Source organism: Carettochelys insculpta, chromosome 14 (genome assembly GCF_033958435.1).
Source record: "Carettochelys insculpta isolate YL-2023 chromosome 14, ASM3395843v1, whole genome shotgun sequence".
Classification (NCBI taxonomy): Eukaryota; Metazoa; Chordata; order Testudines; family Carettochelyidae; genus Carettochelys; species Carettochelys insculpta.
The window spans coordinates 43495150-43522847 of NC_134150.1; the positions used below are offsets into that span (position 1 = coordinate 43495150).

Genomic DNA, 27698 nt, shown 5'->3' on the forward strand with positions numbered 1-27698 from the left:
CCTGCCCGGGGCCGGGGTCTGGCTGAAGGAAGGGGGTTTGTGCCACTTAAGCATCACTCAGTTCCCCGGGGAGCCCCCAGCCCCCCGAGAGAAATGCACAAGGCCCCACGCACCCAGCCAGGCTGCCACCCCACACCTGTGCAGGTAGGACAAGGCGCCAGCCGCCCCCGGCCCCGCGGAGGGACAGGCTCTGCCTCCCACCCGCCACCGTCCCATCCCTGGGGACCACCGCCCGGGCGGGGCACCCCTGTCCCCAGGGAAGTGCAGAGCAGACGGGGAGGACCTGTCCCGGGGGGGGGGAGGGGCGCAGTGCACCCGGGGGGGGGGGGTGAGTGCCTGACCCGCGGCCCCACCCCCAGCACGAGGCGGACACCCGCGTGCCCCCCCCCCCCGCACAGACAGACCAACACGTGCCAGACCCCCCCACCCCCCCCCGGCCGGACCGGGGCCCGCGGGGGCTGCTCACTCACCGGCCACGGCGCAGAGCTGAGCCCGGCCCGTCCCGGGACGCGGGTGGCCAATGTGGGAGCCGGGGAGGAGCCAGCAGGGCCTGAGCACTGGGCAGCGCCCCCCCCGTTTCTGGGCTCCACCGCCCTGGGCGGCGGGCGGGGGGGCGCACAGTGATCCTGGGGCTGGAGATTTCACCCCAAAAATCACAAACTGGTCCTGCGAGGGCTGTGCCCCCCGACTCCCCCCCCACAGCCCCCCCCCCCCTCCGTGTGATCTCCTCCCCTGGCCCCACACCCCCCCATGGCCCCACAGCCCATCCCCCCCCGTGTGATCTCCTCCCCTGGCCCCACAGCCCCCCCCATGGCCCCACAACTCATCCCACCCCACCGTGTGATCTCCTCCCCTGGCCCCACAACCCCCCCATGGCCCCACAACTCATCCCCCACCCCCGTGTGATCTCCTCCCCTGGCCCCACAACCCCCCCATGGCCCCACAACTCATCCCCCACCCCCGTGTGATCTCCTCCCCTGGCCCCACAGCCCCCCCCATGGCCCCACAACTCATCCCACCCCACCGTGTGATCTCCTCCCCTGGCCCCACAACCCCCCCATGGCCCCACAACTCATCCCCCACCCCCGTGTGATCTCCTCCCCTGGCCCCACAACCCCCCCATGGCCCCACAACTCATCCCCCACCCCCGTGTGATCTCCTCCCTGGCCCCACAACCGCCCCCCCCCGGCTCCCCACAAACAACAGTAAGTTCTGAAGTGGCTCTTTGCCCACCAAAGCTCACGCTCCAAAGTATCTGTTAGTCTTTAAGGTGCCCCCCGGACTTGTTTTTGTTCTTGAAGCTACAGACTAACACAGTGACCTCTCTGGTACTTACCCCCACACGGTTCCCCCAGCCCATCCCACTCCACCCCACCATGGCCCCGGCCCATCCCTGTGCACTGAGTCACTGTGACCAAAGGTCTCCCTGGCTCATGCCAGGGGTGCGGTTTGTGCAAGCAGAGCTCTCGCCGCATAAACAGCCTTCGCCTCCAAGGGGGCGATGAGCCTGGTCTCCCCGGCTCATGCCGGGGCTGTGGTTTGTGCAAGCAGAGCTATCACCGCATAAACAACAGCCTTCGCCTCCAAGGGGGCGATGAGCCTGAGGCACTGCCGGCAACTGGTTCAGGTTTGAGGAAGGGGGACCCGGCCCAGCTGCAGAGATGGGCTACTGGGGGGACCAGGGAAACAGAGAACTGAGCTCCCCAGCACACCCAAGCAGCCCTGCACCTTTAGAACAGGAATTTAAACCTGTTTCCATTCACAGCCCCCCACCCCCATTCTTTGGGCAGTCAGACCCCTTTGGCGCTCCGCAGCTACGCGGCTCCGGCCGAAAGCACTGGTTCAGCCCCCCGAGAGGAGATACGGGATACACAGAACGTTGATAAGAACGGCCAGACTGAATGAAGCCAGAGGTCCATCTAGCCCTGCGTCCTGTCTTCCACGCTGGAGCCCCACAGAGAATGAGCAGAACAGCTGGTTGTAAACACCCAGGAGGAAGAGCTATTCCCACGGAAGGACAGTGGTGGCAAGAGAGCAGACTGGCACTGCCTGGCCATGAACAGCTGCAAGTTAATTGAAAGGTTAATGACCTTTGGAGGAGCAAGGCACTGAACAGCCCTCCCCGCCAGCGGGGGGGGGGGGGGGCGGGCGGCGGTGGGCACGCAGAACCTAACCTGGCTTCAAACCGCGCTTGGTAAGCGTATGGCCAGAACGTCATAGCATTGCCCTGCTGCCCTTTGGGCCTGGGCGTGGTTGTGGTACCACTCCTCACCCCAACCTCAGCCCTTAGCTGGGGGTGGGGCTCTACCGGATTATTGCTAGTAGATGACGATGATAGAGTTGAGGTGTAACCCTTGTGCAGCTACAAGGACTAGATTTGCAGCCTGTTTCCCAGCTGGAAGCAAACAGCAGAGACAGTTGTGCACTCACTGCTCTAAGCTCCTCTCATATGCAAGAGTCCCCTGAAGTCCCTGAGCAAACTTCAACACCATCAACCTCTCACTGGATTGCACCTTCTTGCAAAAATACACAGGAGGGGAATATTCTCCAGGCACAGCATGGCCCACTCAGCCCTCCCCACACTACAAGCTACTCATCCTGCTGCTGCTGGCTGTCAGCTCTCCTGCAGAGGACATGACACCTCACAGCCACTAGCTCCCAGACAAGGACAGTCCAGTGAAGGTGCTGAGCAAGACGATGCCCTCCTGAAAACTGACTGCAGCTGGTCAGTGGCTAGCAGCTATTTCTAAAAGACCCAGGGCATTTAGGGACCTCTGTGACCATCAGCACCCCTCCTTCTGCAAGAGCAACTCCCAACACCCCTACTGAACTCACTACACCCAACACCCCAGTTCCTCCTATTTATTCATGAATATCTTACAAGAGCTCAGAAGAAAGAAGGTGACACTGGTCAGCACAGGCACTGCAAGAGGCAGGTTTATAGAACACGTAAGGAGTAATGTAGCTACTATAAACATGTTAAATAATGTACCCAGACGTTTCTGCCAGACCAACCCTATCTATTCAGCTTCCTAGCTTAAATGAAGCCCCACGCACCCAGCCAGGCTGCCACCCCACACCTGTGCAGGAAGAGCAATGCACCAGCCTCCCCCCAGCCCAGGCCCCACAGAGGGACAGTCAAAACAGGATGGTAACTGTATTTGCATTTCAAGTCAATGTGAAAATGGGTAGTCAAGAGCAGACGACACCAGGTGCTAAATTGTCCCTAGACTATCAAGCCTATGAATTTGGGATATCCAAGAAAGGCACAAGGAGCCTTGTTTTGTCTCGCAGCCCAGCTGGGCAGGATGACGGCATTAATGAAAATGGGATCTCCAGCCGGCATTGGCTGAGACAGAACATTGCAAAGCACAAGGGAGGTTCCATTAGATATGGGAGCTCAGCCTGGCGCAGCTTTTTGTTTGAGCTGCACTCTGTTGCTCTTCTTATGCCTGCTCACTATGTCACATATCTTAACTGTTCATAGACTTAACATTTGTCCCACTAAGCTGCAGTGCTGTTATGGCAGAGCTGACAGCTGAACAGCCGCCTGGGGGCAAGTCCCTGGTAATGCTCCCACGCCCCCACAGCGGGCTGGAAAGCACAGAGGGATGCACAAGGAAGCAGATGGGTAACCAGTGTGTTAACCTGCTGGGCAAAGCAGGGGCTAGGAACAGCCTGAGAAAAACGTCTAAAATGGGGGCTGACACTCAGATTAACACCAGGGCATCTCTGTCTGAGGTGGGTGGAGGGTGACTCCCGGGCACCCTGAGAAAATGCTGACACTTCCCCACAGGGTTTTATACTAACAGCTGTGAGCTTTACTGCCAGCGCTAGGGGCCAGAAGAACTGGAAAAGCACACAGTGGCCTTCTGCTGCACATACAGGCTCCAGCAGCAGCACAGGGCCTCAGAGTGCCAGGAGGAGCAGGCACCTGCAGCCTCCTTGTCAGCGGAAAGGGGTCCGTACCGAGGATAACGTGCACATCAGATGGTACTGCCCCTTGGTCTCTTAACTAGGCCTGAGCGCTAGCTGCATTTCCAGCCTCCGCAGGCACGGGAGAAACTCCGCTTCTTGCCCCAGCTGGTCAGTGCGTGCACACTCTGCCTGCACCTTAATGGAGCGCAGCCAACAGCCACAGCCCCTCTCCCCTTGATGTGCCATATGCCCAAGGCAATCCCCGTCTCCATTAAAAATGCTGGTGTCAGTCAGTCACGGGGCTTGGGGAGGAGCAGCAGGAGGAGGTAACAGCCAGGTTTGCTTTCCAGATCCACTTTGATGACATTCCACCTTCGTCCCTCACACAGCTTGGGCACTGCCACAGCACAGAATTCTCATCTCAGCGAATCATTTAACAGGGTCAGTGCTGCCACCCAGCCACAGGCATTTCCCATCTCATCAGCCAGCCAGCCCGCTAAGCACAGAAACAGCAGCCCCAACCCCTCTGAATCCAGCCTGCACAGCGAGCTTTGGTACCACATGGGGATGCCCTGTGACAATTCTCAGCATCCTGAGATAAGACGTGAAAATGGGACTTTGCTTATTGCTCTAAGTCAATAGCCCTTGCCACAGGGTTCCCTGCCTTCATTTCTTCCTCATAAACTTCTTGGTCGTCGCATTGGGATTCATGCGCCGCCGGCCTGCACCCAGCGCTGCATCCCGGATCTGCAGGTTAGCTGCTCGGCTATAAATGTCATTTTCTGCAAAGGGAGAAACCCCAGCAATGTAATCTGGGTCGAAGACGTTGGTTTTCTGCCTTGCCTTCCGGGAAAGCCGCTGCTGAGGAAATCGCTGGTCCTCAGCCAAGTAGGGGTTCCTGGCATGTTTCCCCCCTTGGGGAGCAGGCAGGGAGTACTGAGAGAGAGAGAGAGAGAGAGAGAGAGAGAGAGAGAGAGAGAGAGAGAGAGAGAGCAGGGAAGAGTGGTTAAGAGCAGAGTCCCCTTGCAAAACCAGCTCCGTAGAGAGGCTGATTCCTCCCAGGGGCTACTCCACAAATAGGCTCAAGCAGCCACCTGTGAAGCAGTGACCTGATGACTCCATGAACTTGCCTAAGACCCCAACATTGAAGATGGGGGTTCTTTTGTCAGGCAGACAAGGGCACAACAATGGCTTGAAGTTGACTCTAGACAAATGTAGGCCCCAAGGAAATGAGGGTAATGAACCACAGTGGCACAATTTGGTAGGGTCGTGGTGGATTCTCCAGCAGTGGGAAACTAGGTGCTTTTCTGGAAGACATGCTCTAGTTCAGCCACAGCTGCTGGACATGGAAGACATGAATTAGTTCAGGGAAGCTCTTTAGTCTCTGTCAGGCAGAAGACCAGATGATCACGCAGACCCCTGCAAGTCAATCTGAGAAACTCCTTCCATGGCAACAAACCACAGCACCAGCAAAACACATCCCTGCCTGGTTTCACACCCCCAAGCAGGCCTCTATTCTTGGTGCCCTGAGCCATTAGCGAGCCAGACCCGCATGCTCTCACTCAGCAACGCTATGATTCCTAGGCTGCATCACCCCAGCTGACCAGACAGAATATGGTGCCTGTGCCCCAGTGAGCAACTACTCACCCGGAGCCCTCGTGTGTTCAGGACCTTTGGGTTGCGGGAGAAGTGCATGTGGAGGGTGCCATCAGTGCCCACGCTTACAGACACCTTTTTCAGTGTCTTGTTGCCACAGTGCTGACAGAAGACCCTGGTCATGTCAGAGGTTGTCCTAGAAAAACAGAAACGGTTCAAGGCTCCAGTATTGCAGCATGTGGCTAACCCAGCAGGATTCTAGCAACCAGCCAGCCTGAGCTCAAAGTCCCAAACCCCCATGACAGAAGCTGGGCACAAGGTCCAGAAAGAGAAAGGAGATCCACAGAGCTAGGCTATGGGCTGGCTTAACACATCTGCTCTTTTATTACGTGGGTTGCGAGCTGAATGAGTGTGTTCAGTCCTAACTTAATCTATGACAGGCATTTATCCAAAAATATCTCACCCCACCCCCATGATATGCACACAGCAGCAGTCCCTGCTCAGGAAAAGCCCAGGTAAAAAAGAGGGGAAGGTCTGGGCTAGGCCTGATGTGCCAGGGCTTAGAGTTCTCTTGGGAAGGCTACCTCCCGCTCTACACTCAGCGGCCAACCACCAACTACCAGCCACCTCCCTGGCAAGAGCAATGCTGCTCTTCACCGGCAGGTTCCAATGCCTGGATACGTACTTGAAGCAGCCATGACAGCGTAAGAGGTAGCTTCTTGCCTGGCGCACCAGCATGCCGTTCAGTGCCAGCACACGAAGACCCATCTGGAGCAGAACATTCTGCGAGCAGAAGGAACAGGCGGGTTACCAAGATTCCCTAGGCTGCAGTCAGCATCTTCAGCTGCTCCAGAGAGCAGCAGTGCTCACTGCTTTGGCCACACGTCTCCTCCCAGAACTACCTTTAGATTGTCCACAAAGCTGGCTCTGTTCAGAGGCCTGTAACGGGTCTGCTACAGGCCTGTCACCCTGCCTTGTTTGCATGTTGATTGGTGCCTCTAAGAGCTGCCAGCAGGTTTTCCCCATGCCTGTGTGCGCACAACAGGAGCCCAACCAGGGTTCCACCTAGGCCAGGAACATCTCTCACACTGTCCAGTGCCTGCTGCAGCAGAAGAAAGCTCAAGGAACGTGGTGGTGGGTGCAATAAACTGGCCACAGCAGGGAGGAGTCTCTTCTAGCCGCTAATGAACAGGGGTTTGGTTTATGCCCTAAAAATCAGACACTGACTCTCTTCAGCCAGGCCGGTTAGGGCTCGTCTCTTCTCCAGTACGGACTAACCGAAATGCTCCCTGCAGTATGGTGACAGCCTTTTCTCATTGGGTGGGCAAGTGCATTACAGCGCGGTTGGTGTACAGACCTTTCTGCCATTCCACTATTGTGCTGGAAGCTGCAGCATCCCCACCAACTCCATGCTCAAAACTGACCAATTCCTGTGCTGTTCCCTGTTCGTGCCGGTTTCAGGCCAAGGCACTTTGCATCTTACCCGTGTATCTGGAGAGACCTGGCTGGTTTGGGAAGGTCCTGGTGAGTTACATGCCCTACTCTCCGGATCCGACTTACTCAGCGACATGCAGCAGATACAGAATCTCCCTTTTGGAGAAGCTCTGCTGCCATTGCTCCCCTCTGCCTAAGCATGTTACTACTGCAGCCCCCAGCCACCCTTACCTGCATGGCAAAGTCTGTGGTCACGCAGCCCACCTGCACGTTGGCAGGTGACTCACAATGCTCCATTCCCTGCTGGATCTGTTTGATGTTGTCAGGAGTTATCCAGCCTTCATCGTCATCACTATCACTTTCACTTCCATCCTCCCCGGCACTCTGCTGATCCTTCCCAGGCTGGAGCCTTGTAGGGACCTCTGAGCTAATGGAAACCATGTGAGTTTTCTAGAGGGCAAGAGAGAGAGAGTCAGATGTGACCTGTGCAGCATGTAGGCAGGAGAGATGAGTGCTGCTGAGAAGGGGCAACCAACCCATCAGCCACAGACTAGACAGGAGTGAGCCAGGGAAAGAACCCACACAGAAACCAGCGAGCAGGCAGCAGCTGAAATGAGCTGGGGACACACTAGGGAATTAAAGAGCACACTCTGCCTCTCACCAGCAGGTCCTGCAGGTCCTCTTCAATGCTTGGCAGAGGGTTCCTCCAGTACAGGAAGGAGCTGAACTCTGGGCTCTCCTCCGCACACAAGTGCCTTTCAGAGGTGGACAGACACACATCTGCCTCCAGGTGTTTGGACTAGGTTGGAAAAAACAGAACAAAGTCACTGGGACTGTTGGGACACTCACAGAGCCTTGGACCTTCGCTGCCTCTTTGGCAGCCAGGCCTGACTGCTTGATCCTATGTAGGCAGTGGAGATAGGAGTAATCTGTATACCTACTGGAAGCTTTCAAGTGGCCCCCCTTTTCTGCTTCCAAAAAGCCAAGAGAGGTCAGGTGGAACTGGAACAAACAATGTGAAGGGATGACTATTGCACACCTGGCTCTGAAATGGTTAGAGCCAGCTGCTTGGAGTCAGAACTCCTGGGTTCCACCTCTATTCTACCACTGACTTGTGAAATTCCTGGGCAAGTCACAAATCTGCTTCTGGCTCAGATTCCTCAAGATACAGACATCTCAGCCTACCTCTCAGCACTTCCATCAGAGGATAACAAGATTTTATCCTAGCTAATGCAAAGTTACCTTGGATGGCAGGTGGAACCCAGCGACGTGAAAAGGAGCCTCTGGGTGCCTTATGGTGGAGCTGAGCTGAACCTGCAGGATATTAAGAGCCACAGTGAATCTGGCAGAACATATGACTGGGGCCATCCTGGGCTAGTTCCCAGATCATCAGAACAGGGATGGCTTTGGGCATCACTACAGAACCCCTCCAGCAATGGAGTGTCATTGATAACTGTTTTTCTAAACCAGAGTGGAAGATGCTGAATAGCAGGCAGCTGACCACTAGATGCGAGCCATCTGAGCACCGTGTTCAGGCCACAGGATGTCTCAGCTACATGTTTACAAGGCAATTTTGTTCATAAGATGTACCATCAAATGGGCACGTGAGGGGGAGTGTGGGTGCGCGAGTGGGAGGGGAAGCCGTGTTTATCCCTTATTACTTCTGGGTGGCTATGGGGGTTGGAGTGGTTCCCAGCATAAATCAGGCATTCCCTGAGGGCTACCAGGGTTAGGGCAACCTCCTTGAGCTGCCTTTAGAGTGACAATATGGTGCAGAGTCCCTGCAGTGTTACAGCTCTGCCACAAACATCCAGGCCAGCACTCTTGCTTGTGCTTTGGAGGCAGAGGGGTTTGGCTGTCCGACTGCGTTCTGCAGCATCTGCACAAGAGAATCCTCACTGGGCCAAATCTGGTACTTTTATGCCCTTTACATACTTCTGCTCTTTCACCAGTATAAAGGAGCCAGAGTGGTGCTGCAGTGACAGACTCCTAACAGGTATATCTTTGTGCGAACCCATAAGTTTATGAATTGATAGCTATTCACATGGATCATGTGGTACTGCATTTAGGTTTTGGGCTATACATTTTATAGGGACTGAAATTACTTAGAGGAAAGATGTGACTATTGCCATGTGGCCAATCTAGCAAGTTGGTTGTTCACTTGGCCAACAGAAAAGAACAGGCTGTGCCATGACGCTAGAGAATGCATTCACAAAGCATAAGTACAAGGGAACAACTGTAATTCCAGGATTTCCTAAATTGAGCATTTGAAGTTTACAATCTTAGCGTTCTTCTAATGCAGGTTTCTCAGAGCTAATATTTCACCTAGGTTCTCTAATGCAGGCAGATATTTCTTTAAAAAAAAAAAAGTAAATTCAAATTTTTCGAGTGCCCAGAACTGCTTTTTGGGGACCAGACAAAAGGTCACGTAAGATAGAACCAGGCTACAACAAGAGAGGCAGACTGAGTTTTACATCAAGAACTGGGATTAAACAATTCCCTGTGCCTCCGACCACCACCCTCCCTTCCCATCATCATACGCCCTCACTGGACACCCGCAGAGAGCCTGCTCCCCTACCCAGCACTATAGTCGGGGACTGGGCTTGCCACTCCAAGGAAGGTTACCTTTTTTTCTGGTTCCGTCTTCAGATGAGCCACTCCAACAGTCTCCGCCTCCAACTGGTAAGTCAGGGCCAGCACCTGGAGATCCGTAGCTGACAGACTGGGATAGTCACCCGTCTTTTTGGAAAACTCTGTTACTATAACAAATTAAAAGTATGCTCATTGACAGACTCCACCAGAGTGAATCCAACAGTTAGCAGACAGGCAGCTAATAATGAGACCTTTCACAGCCAGTTAGAACATTCAGAAAAATACAAAGTACAGAAGTTGACTTGAAGTGACTTTATAAGCTGCTCTTTCACTTGAGCATTTCCATCTACAGAGAATTTTTCCAACCCCTCATTCTGAAGGGTATTTTCTCTTTAAATCTCCCCTAAAGGCTTTTCTTACAGGTCTATGGCTACCTCTATGAAAGAGCATTTATCTGCTGAAATCAAGAATCCAGAAATAGCATCACTTTCTCTTAAATACTGACAATGAGCTTGTTTTAGGCTCAAGATACTGGTTTTAGTAGTAATGGGCTAAGCAGATCAAAGACACCTACATTCTGTCTTGCCTCTCCTCATCCATTACAGTCACTAGACTCATCTAGCTGGGACAGCAATCCCCGCTGTGAAGAGTCTGAAATAAATCCCATGAGAACAGTTTTATCTGAATGCTAACTTTCCCCGGTGCAATTTCCACCCAAAAGTCGCAGCTCTGTCTTTCTGCACAAGAATCAGGAAGCAAAAATTATGAGAAACCAAAGTAAACACCGACTATCCTGCTATCCTAGCTAAGCTGGGATGGACACCCGATGAAGAGCACAAATGGTAGTGCATGCTGGAGTTTTACAATGGTCCATGTCAATCACAGGAGCTAAATAAAAGAAAGGGGCTTTCATCCTGACAGTCGCTTTAAGATTACAGTTAACAGAATCCAGTTTATACAAACTACCAACAGAAAACTTGTTTTGCGTAAATCCGGGCAAGGAAGGATATTGGAATTAGCAGTGGGCACCTGAACTAATGCGCCGCTAGCTGCCCCCGAGCCCAGCTCACCTACCTAGTTTAACATACTCAGGGAAAGGCTGTTTGAAGTGGAGCTGATAGGGCAGCACAGCCAGTCGCCTCCTTGTTTCTTTGTCCCGAATTTCACTCACCACCTCTTTAATGGTGTAAATGTTTTTGCCAAAGTCCTGTGGTATGAGAAACACAAAAATGTCTGTTACGAGGAACAAATACAAATGACTTGGATTTGCAGGCCATGAAGGACATGGGGATGTCCAGGCCCACAGAGAACATAGCACAGTTCAAAAGAAACTCCATACGTAGCACCAATCACCATGGAGCCAGGTGCTCAGCCAAGAGCCATCACAAGAGCACCCTTTCATCAGCTAGTATCCAACCTGGCCCAGTTGGGAATGGGGCTGCCAGGCCAAAGGAAAACCTGGGTCCTCTGCTTTACAGCTATCAACTGAGAAGGAAGGTTCTGTTTTTATGGGGCCACAGGATGAATGAGGTGCTAAAGGAATACTGAAACAAAAAAGCCATTCCAGAGATGCTAAATTAATTCTCTGCAACAACCTTCATGGCACTAGATGTGAGGGAGATTCTACACCTGAGCTAATATTTTTAGGTGATAAATCTTAAGAATTGTTCCCGATTGACATGTCAGTAGAAGAGTAGCTCTGGGATAAATTAAGGAGTCATAAGCCACAAGGACCAGATGTTATTTGCCCAAGAGTGTCAAAGAAACTAAAATATGGAAGTGCAGAACTATAATATGTAACTTACTGTGTAAATCAGCCAAAGGCTCTGATGCAAAGTGAACTGTCATTGGATGAGAGAGAAGGGTCTCTCCCATATAAGCAACTGGTTGAAAGATGGTAAACAAAGGGTAGGAATAACCTGTGTTTTCAGAACAGAGAAATGTAAATAGTTGGGCACCTGTCAATTTGTACTGAGACCAGTGCTGTTCAACATTTCCAAGAGCAATCTAGAGAAAGGGATAAACAGTAAGGTTGCAAAGTTTGCTGACTATATAAAATTATTTAAGATACTTAAGTCCAAAGCAAACTGCAAAGAATTATTAAGGGAGCTCACTCAACTTGGCAGGAGTGATTGCTGAGGAAGGATGTGTGTGGGGGGGCGGGGGGGGAGGTGAGGGGACACTGGCCACATGACCCTTCCTTCCAGCACCCCTAGCCCATGGGAGGGCCAGGACAACACCCCGTTCTAGTCCCCAAACCAACTCTTACCCCAAGCCTCCTGTGAGCGATGGGGCTGGGTAACCAGCAGGGTAGTGCCCCCCCATACTCACTAGTGTAGGGTGCTGGAAGGGACAGCACAGCAACATAGTCCTAGCTTGCTCTGTCATACCAGCTCCTGAGGCATCACTTTGCTCCTCATCAGTGAGTGTGGGAAAGGAGTCCCCATCCCACACATTTCTCTGTTTCCCCTGCCGGCGAATGCCAGGTGGGGCAGAGGGGCCCAAACCTTGCTGCCTACACCAGCCCCTCAACAGTCCTCTCGGTTGACCAGAGGCTCTTACTTCTCCTGCACATGCCCCTCCAGCCTCCCTCACGTGTCATCCCTGTGATTGGACAAAACAGCAGAGGAAATGCAGTGCTAACAAATGGAAAGCATTGCACATTAACAAACGCAATTCCAGCACCACATACACACAGATGGGACCCAAACTAGCTGGAAAACGAGGCCATGAGGTCACCAGGGATAATCCTGCAAACCCAACAAGCAGCACACAGTGCCAGCAATCAGCAGGCTGGGGACCACTGGAAAATGGGGGGATAGAATAGGGGATATCACAGTGCCTATCCACACCTGGACCCAGGGATGTTTCCCCCCTTCCAAAGTGCAAGAAGATGGGTGCAGGGCAGAGAAGGGCCCAGACCCACTTCTGCAGGGAGCCCCAGGCCAGCTTGGGCCAGGGAGAGCTGGGGAAGGGCAGCCCCCGTGGGAAGGAGGGGGGGAGAAAACGGAGGGCAGCTGCAGTAGTGGGGAGTGGAGAAAAGGGAGGGCCGAGGGGGGCAGCCCCACTGGTGGGGGGGGGCGGGGAGAAGGGGGAGGGCTGAGGGGGGCAGCCCCACTGGGGGGGGGGGGCGGGGAGAAGGGGGAGGGCTGAGGGGGGCAGCCCCACTGGGGGGGCGGGGAGAAGGGGGGGCTGGGGGGGCAGCCCCACTGGGGGGGGCGGGGAGAAGGGAGGGCCGAGGGGGGCAGCCCCACTGGTGAGGGGGGGCGGGGAGGCAGCCCCACTGGTGGGGGGGGCGGGGAGAAGGGGGGGCTGGGGGGCAGCCCCACTGGGGGGGGCGGGGAGAAGGGGGAGGGCTGGGGGGGCAGCCCCACTGGGGGGGGGCGGGGAGAAGGGGGGGCTGGGGGGCAGCCCCACTGGGGGGGGCGGGGAGAAGGAGTGGGGTGGGTGGGGGGTGCAGCCCCAGCAGTGGGCGTCGGGCGCGGAGAGGCCCCCCAGGCGGTTTACTTGCCCTGCGGGGCCGGCTCACGCCGGGCCGCCCTCCCCGCAGTACCTGGAGCGGCGCCGCGCGCAGGAAGGCCCCCGCATCCGCCACGACGTGCTCCACCGCCGCCATCTTGGCCCGCGCGCAGCCCCGCCCAAGGCATGCCGGGAGCGCTGCCCGCCCCTGGCCCGCGCTGCCCCCTGGGAGCGGCAGCGTTCTGGGCCCGTGGTGCATGCCGGGAGTTATGGCCTCAGGCCCCGCACGCCGCTTCCCCCAGCTCCGTGACGCATTTCCGGGATGCGAGTCAGGTGGGCGGTCGGTGTCACATGATCACGATCGCAGGAGCCGGAAGTGGAGGCGAAGCCGTCGCCGGTAAATACGGAGGGGGGCGGCGGGCGGCTTGTGCCCTGTCCCCGGTTCTGGCGGGAGTCGCTGCTCTCCTAGCGCCCCGCCCGCGGGCGGCTGCCCCAGGCCTCTTGCGTGGGCGGGTGGTGCCCCCGGGCGGAGGGCTCGGCCCGGGCTGCTGCTGCGCCGGCTGGGGGGGGCCGGGGCTGCCAGCGCGGCGGGGGCAGGGCCCTGGGGCAGCCCGGTGACTGCTGCCGTCCGCCCAGGGGCGCGGGCGCGTGTGTTACCCGCGGCTGAGCGCTGGGGCCGGGGGAAGGTCGCTTCCCGTGTCTCCAGCCTGCGGCTCCTCGGAGCTGCGGGACGAGGGTCCCCGCTGAGTGCTGGGCGGGGCCCTCCTGCCCAGCCCGCCGGGAGTGTCTCCGTGCCAGGCTGTGTTCGGCAGCCGGGGTCGCAGCCCTCTGGTAGGAAAGAGCGTGTCTAGCAGAGAGTCTGTGGCTCTCTCTCACGGGGAGTGAGATGCGGCGTCCTGGTATTTCGTAAGGTCTCTCAGTGCCCTTGTGTCCCTCGCCGGGGAAGGTCCTGTTCCAAGGTGTTAGCCTAACTAGGGCACAATAACAAACGGTCCTTGGGTGCCTCAGAGACTAAGACACTTATTAGGTCATGAGCTGTGTCTGTGGTAGGGGAGCATTGTATCCCACCCCAAGAGTGAGTCACTCATCTGCACTTCACCTAAGATTTCTCTTTCCTAACTAGTATGTGCGGCTGAGTTTTTGCTAAATTACAGTCATCCAAAGCACTTGGCTCCCTTTTCACCAAATGCTGTACTTGATCCATTGCTGGCTCAAATTCTCTTTTAAGGCTACCCTGGCCATAGATGAGAAGGAGTCTCCTGTTTTTGTCTGTGTTCCTCCCTGAGAGCCACAGCCTTAAAACTGTAGAGGGTGTTGATTCAGCATGCTCATGAATAGCTGGTAACTATCGGCTTGCACTGAGATGGGAGCTGTGCTGGTTGTCTACCTCTTTCCAGTATTCATGTGGCAGTAGATTGTGGAGAGGCATCAGGAAAAGAACTAACTACATTCTTGCTCATGGACATAATTTAAAACAGGCACATTGCATCAGACCAGTGGCCCATCTAGCCTGCTATCCTGTCTCTTGTAGTGGCCAATTCCAGTGTTTCAGGATTGTGTATGTTTTAGGGCAGTTGGACTGGTCTACCTTATGTTCCCTTCCCAGCTTCTGACAGCAGAGATGCCTGCCTATAGAAAGGTTTGGGACAGCAATCCAGGGCCCTATGCTTGGAGGTGGGGCAGGGTAGTCTACTGGATTTGCAGGGGATCTGGGGTCAGCCACTCACTGGTGGTAGTTCCAGAAGTGGAGCTCTGGGGCTGTGTCACTCAGTTTTCTGCTACTGCTGGGTATAGGCGGGGGTGTGGCCGTTCCCTGCTGCCTGCACAAGGCTTCTTGCTAATCTCTTTGGCTGCATTGCTTGGGGAAAGAGGCAGAGTCAGGTGGGGCTCGGCCTGGGCAGGAGGAATGTCCAACTAGGGGACTGCCCAGTCAGGCAGTCTGGCCTCTACAGTTGCCTCAAGCAAGGGGTTGCATTCCTCACCATCTTTGCAAATAGCCTTTGATGGACCTTTTGTCACTGAACTTGTGTAGCTCTTTGCGATTTCATTGCTGGGGTGTTTTTTCTTCTGGAGATACACCTATCCCCAAGGGACCTTCAGAGGTCATGAAGTCCAGTCCCCTGCCCTCACAGCAGGGCCTATTGCCTCTCACCATCCTTGACAGATTTTTTTTTTTCAATCTATTTGCCACACATTCCTAAACAGCCTCCTCAAGGATTGAGCTCACAACCCTGGGTTTAGCAGGCCAAGGCTCAAACCACAGAGTTATGTCTCCCTTATTGTTGCAGCAACGAAGGGTCCTGTGGCACCGTATAGACTAACAGAAAAGTTTTGAGCATGAGCTTTCATGAGCACAGACTCACTTCATCAGTGATGCATCTGATGAAGTGAGTCTGTGCTCACGAAAGCTCATGCTCAAAACTTTTCTGTTAGTCTATAAGGTGCCACAGGACCCTTTGTTGCTGTTACAGATCCAGACTGACATGGCTACCTCCCCTATTGTTGTGATGGCTAAATTCCACAAGCCAACTGTGTGTTGTGTGGGAAACACGTTTCCTAGTTTATGCTAACCCTGTTGTCTGTTAATGTCCTTGGGTAACCTTTTTATTGTAGAAAAGGGTAAATAACTACCCCCCCCCCTTTGTGATTGCATAAATATGTTTCATATCCTCCTTACTTATCTCATTTGTAAACTGAACAGTCCTGGTCTCTCTAATGTTTCCTTGTATGGAACCCATTTTGTAGCCTGGAACTACTTTATTGCCCTTCTCTGAATCCTGTCCAGTTCCACTTCTTGTTAAACCTCTGTAGTTTGGCACTCTCTAGTTCAGCAACCTCCGTCGACCAGTGTGATTTTAATTAGTTGGCTTTCCCCTTATCATGGGTGTGACCAAGATTCCCACAAACAATACAGCTACTAATCCTGGCTCTCAGTGTTCTGTGCTGTTATTTAGCTCTAATTTACCTCTAAATGTCGACTAAAAGCCCATTAGGCAGTGGAAGTGTTTGTAATGCTGCTAGACAATAAAGACTTCCTATGGTTTGGCAAATTCTCTGGTTTGGCAGCGTCAGGCCCCGAGGGTGCTGGACTAAAGAGGTTAGCCTGTATATTCTTTTTCAACTGCGGCAACTGGAACTGGGAACAATATGTGAGCGTACTGTAGATTTCTATAATTGTGTTCCACTCACCCAATTAAAAATAGGGGAGGTTTAGCAGCTTGCAATGACAATTGCAACAAGACAAACCATCTGAGCTTGTGGAAGAAATTCCTAGTACTGGAGCTTTGTTTGGCTGTGGTTGCAAACCGACTTTCACCCTCTTGTGTCTTGTCAAAGGGGTGTCTTGTATCAGTGCCCCAGCATCTGTGAATTGTTCAGTAATCTGTTTCCTCGAATTGGAGAAGTGCCTCTGCCTTTAGCCTCTCGTGCTTTAGATTCACCCTGAAAACCCATATGTTCAGTGGTGGAAAAATATCCAGCTGCCAGTTTACTGCTGTCTGATAGGAAACATTCTGGATAGCGTTAGCTTCTGTGCAGCCCTTATGATTGCAAAAAACTTCCATAAGGTCAAAATATGAGCTGATGCTCTGCTGCCTTCCTGAGTCTGTGGGTAGCTCCATGGCCACTCCTCCAGGAATGGAATGAGTTCTGAACCCCTTTCTCTGTTTGCAGTTTTGCTGTTCCAAACCCGGGGGAGTATCAATGAAATTGACACAAGGGGGCTAATTTAATTCTGCTGTGCTGTGGAGGCTGGAGGGGGCTTGTAATTATACCCCTCCTGCAGCTGGTTGCTGGGGGAGGGGTGGGACAGCAGACATTCTTGTACACCCTCCCCTATTGCAGTAGCTAGACAGCTTTTGATTTGAATGTATCAGAGAGGTAGCTGAGTTAGTCTGTATCTTCAAACCCGACAAGATCTCCTGTGGCACCTCATAGACAAGCAGATATCTGTTAATTTATAAGGTGCCACAGGACTCCTTGTTGCTTGTGAGTTGAGGGGTGGGTGACAGGGAATAAAGGACAAGACTGTCCCTCCTGGCAGCTGGTGAGAGTTTCAGGGGCATGTGATGCTTTATTTACTTCATAGCCAGAGACTGACCTGAAAGAAGCCCCCAGGTACAGCTTTTCACCATTAACCAGTTGCTCACAGCTGGGTGAGACTGCATGTTTTCCCCTGTCTAGCAGGTCACTAGGCAATGTTTCCAGCTCTGTGTATGTGCTGTGGGCACAGCCTTTGTGTTCTTGTCAGTCTTGTTTCTGTAGAGGTTTTCCTAAAGGATCCTTGGGCTGTTTAGTGGCATGTGCTAGGCTCAAAGCCCCCCCATGCAGCCCACTCCACTGGTCAGCAGGATGGGGCACAAAATGAAGGCAAACGTATCTTAGCCCTAGAGGGGCTCCTTTCTCCCTGCAACAGGCGAGTACGGCTGTGCTCAGCAGGTGCCATTAGGTGGGATCGCTCTGTCGTGGGAGGAGGGGCTCAGGGGCCAAGCAGTCTCTGTACTTTGGAATACTCTCCCCACAGGGTCTGCACCAGACTGAGTTTATTGCCCTTCCGGCAGTGTGCAAATCCCAGCTTCTGTCTGGGCATTGGCGATGGGCTGGGGTGAAGCAGCCTTTGTTTCTCGGCAGGTGACTCAGTGTGGGTTGTAGGCTGTGAGGAAGAGGAAGTGCTGCTGCTTGGGCTGGAGCTACGTCAGTGGGGTACTCTAAGAGTCGCGGTCATGCAGCGCTTTAGACGGGAGCCCTTCGGTGTGTGCAAAGTATGGGACCAAAATGAAGAGCAGCCTGTTGAACAGCCAGAGGGACAGCAGTGTGTGGCTCTTGAGTGGCGATGCAGGGCAGAGGGCTAGAAAGGGAGACATTGCTATTAAGTCAGCACCTCTTTGGGTTGCTCTGGCTCAATGCTACCCCAGGGCCAAAAGATAGAAAGAAACAGACACCTGCGTCTTGCCACAGGCACACCAGGCTCTCTCCTCAGCCCTGTTATAGTAATTTAAGTAGAATAGATGGGACAAAGGTGTTGACAGACCCCTGTCTTTGTCCAACAAAACCCACTGTTAAACAAGGGTCGGGGTTGGTGTGCAGAGACCTTAGCCTGCTCACTGCTGCTGCCCCACGGTTTCCCCTGTCGTTGAAGGAAAGTTAGTTAAGGCGTTGGAAATGGAGGAGTCGGAGGAGTAAGGCTTTTGTTTTACCAACAGCCTGCGTTCCCTTAGGCTGCAGAGAGCTTGGAGAGGGAAACCCCTGAGTTGCTCAGCTGGAAATCCTGCCCTGGTGAGCTAGGCTGGGCTGGCTTCTCTTGCTGTAGGCCGATCCTGTTTCACCCCGGAGATGTCTGGACTTTAGCTGGAGCTATAGGAGTAATGAGCTACCTGGTCCCCTCTCAGGCTGGACAGGACGGCTCTTGGGGGTGCCTGGTGACACTTACTTCAGTAGCCTCTGCCTGGGCTTCTCCCTGTCCTCTGCCTTTAAGGGTCCAGAAATAGAAGGGGCGAGGAACAGCCTAGCCCCTTATTTTGCCCAGCTATTAATCTCGGTGTCTGGTGCCCCGTTGTTGTTTCCTGCATTTCTGATTCCGCGGCTTCTGTTTTTACTACCTGTGTTTCAGCCGAGTGCTAGAATTTGGTGCCTCTTTGCACTAGTTTCCCTGGCTCTCTGGCTCTCTTGCACTTGCTTGTCACGTTCTTTGTGGAAAAGAAGTTGACCTGCTTGCACTGTGAATTCCTGAGTCGGCAGAGTTGGCTCCCGAGTCTCACGACACCCGTAGAAGATGTCAGTGCTGCTCCCTCAACATCACACACAGGGGATGTTCCACTGTTGCTGAATCCCTGACAGCTCTGGGGTCTCCCCTCTTGGTACTGACAGGGTCTTAGAAGAGCCCAGTCGGAGGCAGCCTTGGCGCAGGCTGTAGCGTTGAGCTGCCTTTCTCAGGAAGCTGTGCTAAGGTGTCTGTCTGTCTGTCTTCCAGTCCCCTGGTGATGACATGGCATCTGCCACCTCCAGCAGAGCCGCAGCAGGGCTGCCCTGTGAGAAGTCCCAGCTCACCGTGAAAGGTGAGTAGAGCCACAGGCGGCACGCCAGGGTGCTGAGGTGCAGGAAGCAGCACTGAAGCTAGGCTGGAAGCTTCTGGTCCTGCTGTTGAAAGTAGATTTCAAGTGTGGCTCCGTTTGTCCTAACTTCCTTCGACAGCTGAGACAAGCACGTGCCTGTCGGTGACAGCCTGCTCCCCAGGGCAGGACGAGTGCCTTAGTCCTGCACTCCTGGTCTGGTGGCTGTTAATTGAGGGCTGATATTGTACCTGTCCAGCCAGAGACTGGACGTGCCCAGGAGAACGCATGCTGTCCGGAGCCGCCAACGACCACGCGCTCTGGCCTCAAGGGAGATTGTCAAAAACAGGCAGACCCCCGTCACGGGTTGCGCCCCCTCCTGGTCACTCTGGAGATTAGCTGTTCAGATCGACGGCCCCACCCGCTGTGTGCATGCCATCACTCCAACTTCCGTCTGTGCCAGGCGCCTCGGTGCCCTCTTCCTGACTCAGCCCTACAGCTGGGTCACTCAGTGCCCCCCTGGCCGGGGTTTAGTCCATTAACAGTTCTAGGCAGTCAGCCCCTTCCCTGCCCAATGCCACTTCTTCAGCAGCTGATAGGAGCACCTGCCCTGCCCTCATCTCTGGGTTCCAGTCCCTCCAGTCAGCAGTTCTGGGCTGCTCTCTCCCCCTTCCCTGACCTGCTTCTTACCTCTCCTCTCTCTGGCTGTGCCTCTTCCCAGGAGTTACTGCTCCCTGCCTTCCTGCAGCTGTCTCCAACCACTCCTCTCGCTTCCCAGCGAGCGACTGCCCTTTCACAGCAGCCTCCTGTGTAACCCACTACCTGGCTTTACAGGCCCTGCCTCACCTGCACAGGCAAGCCACTCTGATTAGCTACCTCCAGACTAAATCCCCCTGTTCGCATCCTGATTTGCTGACTGGGCCCATCTGTGCAGAGCACACCCCATTACATCCCTTAGACAGATGGTACCGTCTACAGCTAGATTTCACTAAGCCTATAACGTGAACTTCTTCATCACTCTAAGTTGTACTAGGGAGCGGGACAGTCCCCTTTTACTCTCCCTGTATCTTGACACCCAGAGGAACTGGCCTTAGTGATAAATGAGTGCTTACACCAAAAATTCCACTGCAGGTTGCTTCCAGTCCCATAAAACCAGTCGCTTACTGCAGATCAGCCGGTACCCTGGATTTTACACAAATGATATCGCTTGTAGCTGGTGCTGAAATAAGTCATCTGAAGGTTTCACAACTAGGGAAAAAAATGAGTTATTTACAGGTTAAAGCAAGCAGGCATCCACGATAAATTACCATCTAGAGCCACGGTGTCCAGCTACATGGTGGCTGCTGCTATATCAAGTGAACCACATTATTCTGAAAACATATTTATTGTTCAGGCCAATTAGCCATACTCAGCTGGCCAAATTGCCACCTGTGGCGAGTATCAAAACAAAAAAGCAGTCCAGTAGCACTTTAAAGACTAACACAATAATTTAGTAGGTAATGACCTTTTGTGGGACAGACCCACTTCTTCAGACCATAGGCATGCCAGAACATACTCAATATTTAAGGCACAGAGAACCAAAAATAGTAATCAAGGTTGACAAATCAGAAAAATTATTATCAAGATGAGCAAATCAGAGAGCAGAGGGGCAGAAGGAGGCGGGGGAAGTCAAGAATTAGATAAAGCCAAATATGTAAAGTAGTCCTTATGAAGAGGTAGAAAATTGCCCTCCCGGTTCAAACCACGTGTCAATGTGTTGAATTTAAGTATAAAAGAGAGTTCAGCAGCCTCTCTTTCCAAACAGCTATTAAAATTCCTTTTCAGTAAAACACAGACTTTCAGGTCGTTGACAGAATGGCCCACTCCATTAAAGTGCTGACTGACAGGTTTGTGAATCAGGAGTGTTTTTATGTCTGTTTTATGCCCATTAACTGTTTGTCTAAGTGAGGTTGAAGTCTGTCCAACATACAAAGCATAAGAACATAAGAACATAAGAACATAAGAACATAAGAATGGCCATACTGGGTCAGACCAAAGGTCCATCAAGCCCAGCATCCCATCTGCCGACGGTGGCCAATGCCAGGTGCCCCAGAGAAGGAGAACAGAAGACAAGTGATTTATCTCCTGCCATCCATCTCCTGCCCTTGTTATGAAGGCTAGGGCACCATACTTTATCCCTGGCTAATAGCCATTTATGGACCTGACCTGCAAAAATTTATCAAGCTCTTTTTTAAACCCTAATAGAGTCCTGGCCTTCACAGCCTCCTCGGGCAAGGAGTTCCACAGGTTGACTGTGCGCTGTGTGAAGAAAAATTTCCTTTTATTAGTTTTGAACCTACTACCCATCAATTTCATTTGGTGTCCCCTAGTTCTTGTATTATGGGAAAAGGTAAATAATTTTTCTATATTCACTTTCTCCACACCATTCATGATTTTATATACCTCTATCATATCGCCCCTCAATCGCCTCTTTTCCAAACTGAAAAGTCCCAGTCTCTCTAGCCTCTCCCCATATGGGACCCTTTCCAAGCCCCTAATCATCTTAGTCGCCCTTTTCTGAACCTTTTCTAATGCCAATATATCTTTTTTGAGGTGAGGAGACCACATCTGCACGCAGTACTCGAGATGTGGGCGTACCATAGTTTTATATAGGGGAAGTATGATATCTTTTGTCTTATTATCGATCCCTTTTTTAATAATTCCTAACATCCTATTTGCCTTACTAACTGCCGCTGCACACTGCGTGGATGTCTTCAGAGAACTATCCACTATAACTCCAAGATCCCTTTCCTGATCTGTCGTAGCTAAATTTGACCCCATCATGTAGTACGTGTAATTTGGGTTATTTTTTCCAACATGCATTACCTTACACTTACCCACATTAAATTTCATTTGCCATTTTGCTGCCCAATCACTCAGTTTGCTGAGATCTCCTTGTAGTTCTTCACAATCCCTTTTGCTTTTGACTGTCCTGAACAACTTGGTGTCATCTGCAAACTTTGCCACCTCACTGCTTACCTCATTTTCTAGATCATTGATGAACAAGTTGAACAGGATCGGTCCCAGGACTGAGCCCTGGGGAACACCACTAGTTACCCCCCTCCATTGTGAAAATTTACCATTTATTCCAACCCTTTGTTTTCTGTCTTTTAACCAATTTCCGATCCATGAAAGGACCTTTCCTCCTATCCCATGACCACCTAATTTACATAAAAGCCTTTGGTGTGGGACCGTGTCAAAGGCTTTCTGGAAATCTAGGTATATTATGTCCACTGGGTGCCCCTTGTCCGCATGTTTATTAACCCCTTCAAAGAATTCTAATAGATTAGACAGACACGACTTCCCTCTGCAGAAACCATGCTGACTTTTGCCCAACAATTCGTGCTCTTCTATGTGCCTTGCAATTTTACTCTTTACTAGTGTTTCTACTAATTTACCTGGTACTGATGTTAAACTTATCGGTCTATAATTGCCAGGATCTCCTCTAGAGCCTTTTTTAAATATTGGTGTTACATTGGCCGTCTTCCAGTCATTTGGTACCAAAGTGGATTTAAAGGATAGGTTACAAACCACTGTTAATAACTCCGCAATTTCACATTTGAGTTCTTTCAGAACCCTTGGGTGAATGCCATCTGGTCCTGGAGACTTGTTACTATTCAGCTTATCAATTAATTCCAAAACCTCCTCTAATGTCACTTCAATCTGAGTGAGTTCCTCAGATTTGTCGCCTAAAAAGGCTGGCTCAGATTTAGGAACCTCTGTAACATCTTCAGCCGTGAAGACTGAAGCAAAGAAATCATTTAATCGCTCCGCAATGGCACTGTCTTCCTTGATCGCTCCTTTTATATCTTTATCATCCAAGGGCCCCACTGCTTTTTTAGCAGGCTTCCTGCTTCTAATGTATTTAAAAAACATTTTACTATTGTTTTTTGAATTTTTGGCTAGCTGTTCCTCAAACTCTTTTTTGGCTTTTCTTACTACATTATGACAGTTAATTTGGGAGTGTTTATGTTCCTTTCTATTTTCCTCACTAGGATTTGACTTCCACTTTTTAAAAGCTGCCCTTTTCTCTCTCACTGCCTTTTTAACATGGCTGTTTAGCCATGGTGGTTCTTTGTTAGGTCTCTTACTGTGTTTTTTTATTTGGGGTATACATTTAAGTTGGGCCTCTAGTATGGTGTCTTTAAACAGTTTCCATGCAGCTTCCAGGGATTTTAGTTTAATTACTCTACCTTTTAGTTTCTGTTTAACTAGCTTCCTCATTTTAGTGTAATTCCCCTTTTTGAAATTAAATGCCAGAGTGTTTGACCGCTGCGGTGTTCTTCCCAACACAGGAATATTAAAAGTTATTATATTGTGGTCACTATTTCCAAGCGGTCCAGTAACAGTTACCTCTTGGACCAGATCCTGCGTTCCAGTTAAGACTAGATCGAGAACCGACTCTCCCCTTGTGGGTTCCTGTACTAGCTGCTCCAAGAAGCAGTCATTTAAGGCATCAAGAAATTTAATCTCTGAATCCCGTCCTGAGGTGACATGCACCCAATCAATATGGGGATAATTGAAATCTCCTATTATTACTGTGTTTTTTATTTTGATAGCCTCTCTAATCTCCCTTAACATTTCAGCATCACTATCACTATCACTGTCCTGGTTAGGTGGTCGGTAATATATTCCTAATGCCATATTCATATTAGAGAAATGAATTGTTATCCATAATGATTCTATGGAACATTTTGATTCCTTTAGGATTTTTACTTCATTTTTTACTTCATTTGATTCTATATTATCCTTCACATATAGTACCACTCCGCCACCCGCACGACCTGTTCTGTCTTTCCGATATAATTTATATCCCGGTATGATAGTGTCCCACTGATTGTCCTCATTCCACCATGTTTCTGAGATGCCTATTATGTCAACTTCCTCCTTTGATATGAGGTACTCCAGTTCACCCATCTTATTAGACAGACAGACTCCTAGCATTAGTGTAAAAGCATGTTAGAAAACTACCACTATTTATATGTCCGCCTTTCACAGACACGGTGGATTTTTTTATGCACGATTGTTTTACATCTGATCTTGCCCATATATTATTTCCCACGTTCCCTATCTGACTAACTTCTAGGGAATCCCTGTCTATGGAGCCTCGTGTAAGAGAAGTCTCCGTCCGATCCAGGTGCTCCCCCGCACCAATCGGCTTTCCCCCACCTCTTAGTTTAAAAACTGCTCTATGTCCTTTTTAATGTTTAATGCCAGCAGTCTGGATCCACCTTGATTTAGGTGATTTAGGTGGAGCCCATCCTTCCTGTATAGGCTCCCCCTACCCCAAAAGTGTCCCCAGTTCCTAATAAATCTAAACCCCTCTTCCCTACACCATCGTCTCATCCACGCATTGAGACTCTGAAGTTCTGCCTGTCTATCTGGCCCTGCGCGTGGAACTGGAAGCATTTCAGAGAATGCACCAAATGCATCTGGGCATTGTTGGCACATGATGGCATATATGATGTTAGTTGAGGAGCATGAGAATGTGCCCGTGATTCTGTAAACAACCTGGTTAGGTCCAGTGATGGTATCTCCAGAATAGATATGTGGACAAAGTTGGCAACAGGCCTTGTTGCGAGGAAAAGTCCCAGGACTGGTGTTCCTGCGGTATAGACTGTGGTTGTTGGTGAGAATCTTCATAAGGTTGGGAGGTTGTCTGTAGGAGAGAACAGGCCTGTCACCTCGGGCCTTCTGGAGTGTGGCATCCTGATTAAGGACAGGTTGTAGATCTTTAATAATGCATTGCAGTGGTTTGAGTTGGGGGCTGTAGGTAATGACCAGTGGTGTTCTGTTATTAGCTTTTTTTGGGCCTTTATTGGCCTTAGAAGCCAATAACAGAACAGCACTGGTCATCACCAGCACTCTCAAGAGCAGCAGTTCTCAACTGGGTGTGAGGAGCCCCATGGTGGGGGCTCCAAGCCAGTTTCTGGGAGTCTGTGTCTCTAACAGTCATCAGTTCTGGGTCCCAAGCCTTGTGCATGGGTGCTCGTCCTTGGAGCTTCAGCCCCAGGCATGACCCCCTGAAACTGCAGGCTCCCAGTGAGACCATCTGCTCTAGGGCCCTGAGTGGATAACAAAATTTGGATCCACATCCAGTCTGCAAAGATGGAAACAAAGAACTGCATCCACGGGTCCAGGCAGGTGCAGATACAAGGTGGGCGTCTGGATTGGCAGGGCTTTACCTCTCAGGCCACATCTACGCTACCGCTTACGCTGGCAAAACTTTTGTAGCTTGGGTGTGCAAAACACACCCCCTCGCCCCAAGCAGCATAAGTTTCTCTGGCACAAGCACCCTCGTGCAGAGCACTGTGTCGGCAGGAGACGTACTCTCAGCCCCAGCCATCGCTGCTCGTTGAGCTGGATGATACGTTGACTGGAGAGCTCTCCCATCGGCATGATGCAGTTGCAAGAGCATCCTTAGAGGCACAGCTGTGTCGGTGCTGCTGTAAGGTGGTAAGTGCAGATGTAGTCTAAGCATTCCAGCCACAAAAGAGATGGAAGTTTTCCTGTGACTTTCTTTGGTTTCCCTGTGAAGTCCCTAGTCGGAGCTTCCTTGCTTGCAGCACTTGCGGGGGTCTGGCAGGCCATTAACCAGTCCTGTGTATTGTCGTGTTGCTTCATGACTCTTCCGATTTTGATAGGACTTCTAGCTGGGTGGTGGTAGTGGTGGGGATACAGTTTCTACCTCCCTGGTCCAGCACCCTCAGGACCTCAGTGGTTCCAAACAAGGGATTTTGACAGACCAGGGGAGGTTAATGTCCTCCTGTTCCCTGGTCACCCCTGCTGTTGCTCACTGCTGCAGTGGGCTCTCGTCCCCAGCTCCATGCAGGGCAGCCAGGGAACTCTGGCACCCCGGCTCCATGGGGCTACCAGATAATGCTGGCTTCCTGTCTGTTGCTCCCCACTGGGCCCCTGGGGGCACTGCCTCGGGCCCCGACCAGGCTGCAGAGAGGCCACCTTAGCTAGCTGTCCTGCACCAGCACTCTGTCCAGGAGTATCCCTTGTCCTGCCAGCTGAGGGATGTTGGCATACCAGAGGATGCTGGGTTTTGGAGATGCAACCCGTACAAGTCTCGTGCCTGGTGTGATGTGACTGGATTTTCTGTTGGCTATGGAAGCCATTTATGTGTCCAGTGTATCTATTGGCAGCAAAAAGTGTGAAGGGAGGCCGTGTGACGTGTCTAATGAAAGCTGATGGTGCCCAGAACCTGCGTATACTATGTCTGTGCCTTGTTTATATATGAAGGTATAGATTGAAACTCTGTAGCAGCATTAGAAATGTTTCAGTGCTGAGGTTCACAATGGGAGGTGATCTCCACCCCAGTCAGACTAAGAAAAGGCCGGACGGCCAGTGCACATTTCACAGAGGTGGGGCTTTTCTTCTGGGGCTGCAAGGAATTGCAGCACAGCACAGCACAGCACAGCACGGTGACCCACCGGGTCGGGTGGTGAGTCAAGACTTGTGGGCCCCAGTATCTTTGTTCTTCAGTCTTCATGAATTAAGTCCGTCTGGATAGGGGCCCATCCCTCCAAAGGATGCTTGCAAAGACTTTCGGGAACCAGCCAATAACATCACTGGCCTGCATCAATAACTGCAATTGATGTATGTAAAGTATCTCTTTAACCGTTCTTCTCTCTAACCCTGTTCCTTCTTTGTAAATAAATCTTCAGCTATTTAGATCTAAAGGATTTGGGCCAGCGTGTTGTTTTTGGGTAAGATCCAAGTATATGTTGATCCGGGACTGTGGCTGGACCCTTTGGGCCTGGAAGAGTCTGTGTGGATTGGGTGAAATAGGTTTAATAACCACTCACCTTAGTTGCGGGTTGTTGGTCTGGGCTGGTACAACAGCTGGGAGATCTGTGGGTTTGCTTGTGTGGCTTTTGGCTGGCCTTTGGGCCGGCAGAGGTGCTTTTGTGGCTGATTAGGTTTGCCTCAGTGAGAAGGAAATCCCAGCCTGGGGCTGTAAGTGGCCCAGATTTAAGCAGAGATACCCTGGATTGAATGCCTTAGCTGTGCCCAGAAACCCTGTCATACTACACCTGGGCTCAGGAGTTCAGAGCAAATGTTTTCCAAGTCTTAGAGCAAACTGTACATATCGTTTTACAGGGTAGCAAACAGACATTACAAGCAAGGGTATAAAATGCATATAAATCACTGCCTGCCTTGAAGGCTAAGCACTAAATGCATTCGTGTAAGACCAAAGGCTGTTTGGCTCAAGAACAGATCAGGTCTGACAGCTCTTAGCTGAGGCGTGCAGCCTGAGGAGGACCTGGCTCTCAGCACCTCAGCATCACACATGGACTTCACCTCATGGGTCAGTGCTGCAGAGTGCAGGATGAGATGGCTTCTTCCTGGTGCCTGCACCCAGGTCAGGGAATTGGCTGCCTGCCAGCCCCAGGCCCATGGAGAGTTGAGGGAGGAAGGATGGGATCTCTCCACAGCATCCCCTGGCTTGAAGGGCTTGTCTAGGGGAATGCTGGTAATGAGCATCCTAGTTCCAGTCCCTGAGCTGGTCCAGAGGGGCAGACACGGAGCCCGGGAAGGGAACTCTTGGAGGGTGCATTGCCCATTATCAAACCTTCAGCCTCTCAGGCTTCCCATGAAACTGGT

General features: G+C 51.8%; 2 protein-coding genes across 5 annotated transcripts in view; one reads left to right on the forward strand and one right to left on the reverse strand.

Moving 5' to 3' along the window:
- Positions 1-2859: 2859 nt before the first annotated feature.
- On the reverse strand, positions 2860-13216 carry NOB1 (NIN1 (RPN12) binding protein 1 homolog). 2 transcript variants are annotated; one of them, XM_075008474.1, is made up of 9 exons: positions 13094-13216; positions 10615-10747; positions 9574-9707; positions 8191-8262; positions 7610-7747; positions 7180-7398; positions 6200-6297; positions 5566-5710; positions 2860-4854 (listed from the first exon to the last, which is right to left on the reverse strand). In XM_075008474.1, the coding sequence occupies exons 1-9, from the start codon at positions 13154-13156 to the stop codon at positions 4585-4587; spliced, it is 1272 nt and encodes a 423-aa protein (XP_074864575.1). In that variant the 5' UTR covers positions 13157-13216; the 3' UTR covers positions 2860-4584. The 2 variants fall into 2 exon arrangements, with proteins under 2 accessions (XP_074864575.1, XP_074864576.1); XM_075008475.1 differs by lacking the exon at positions 8191-8262.
- Positions 13217-13281: 65 nt separating this feature from the next.
- The window catches only part of WWP2 (WW domain containing E3 ubiquitin protein ligase 2), an 80146-nt gene continuing 65729 nt past the window's right edge, over positions 13282-27698 (forward strand). For 2 of the 3 annotated variants that reach the window (XM_075009045.1, XM_075009046.1), the window contains exons 1-2: positions 13337-13396; positions 18968-19052. In XM_075009045.1, coding sequence (XP_074865146.1) covers positions 18983-19052 — 70 coding nt within the window. In that variant the 5' untranslated portion in view covers positions 13337-13396; positions 18968-18982. Of the gene's footprint in view, positions 13397-18967; positions 19053-27698 lie in introns of all 3 variants that reach the window. The other variant, XM_075009047.1, reaches the window with a different exon arrangement.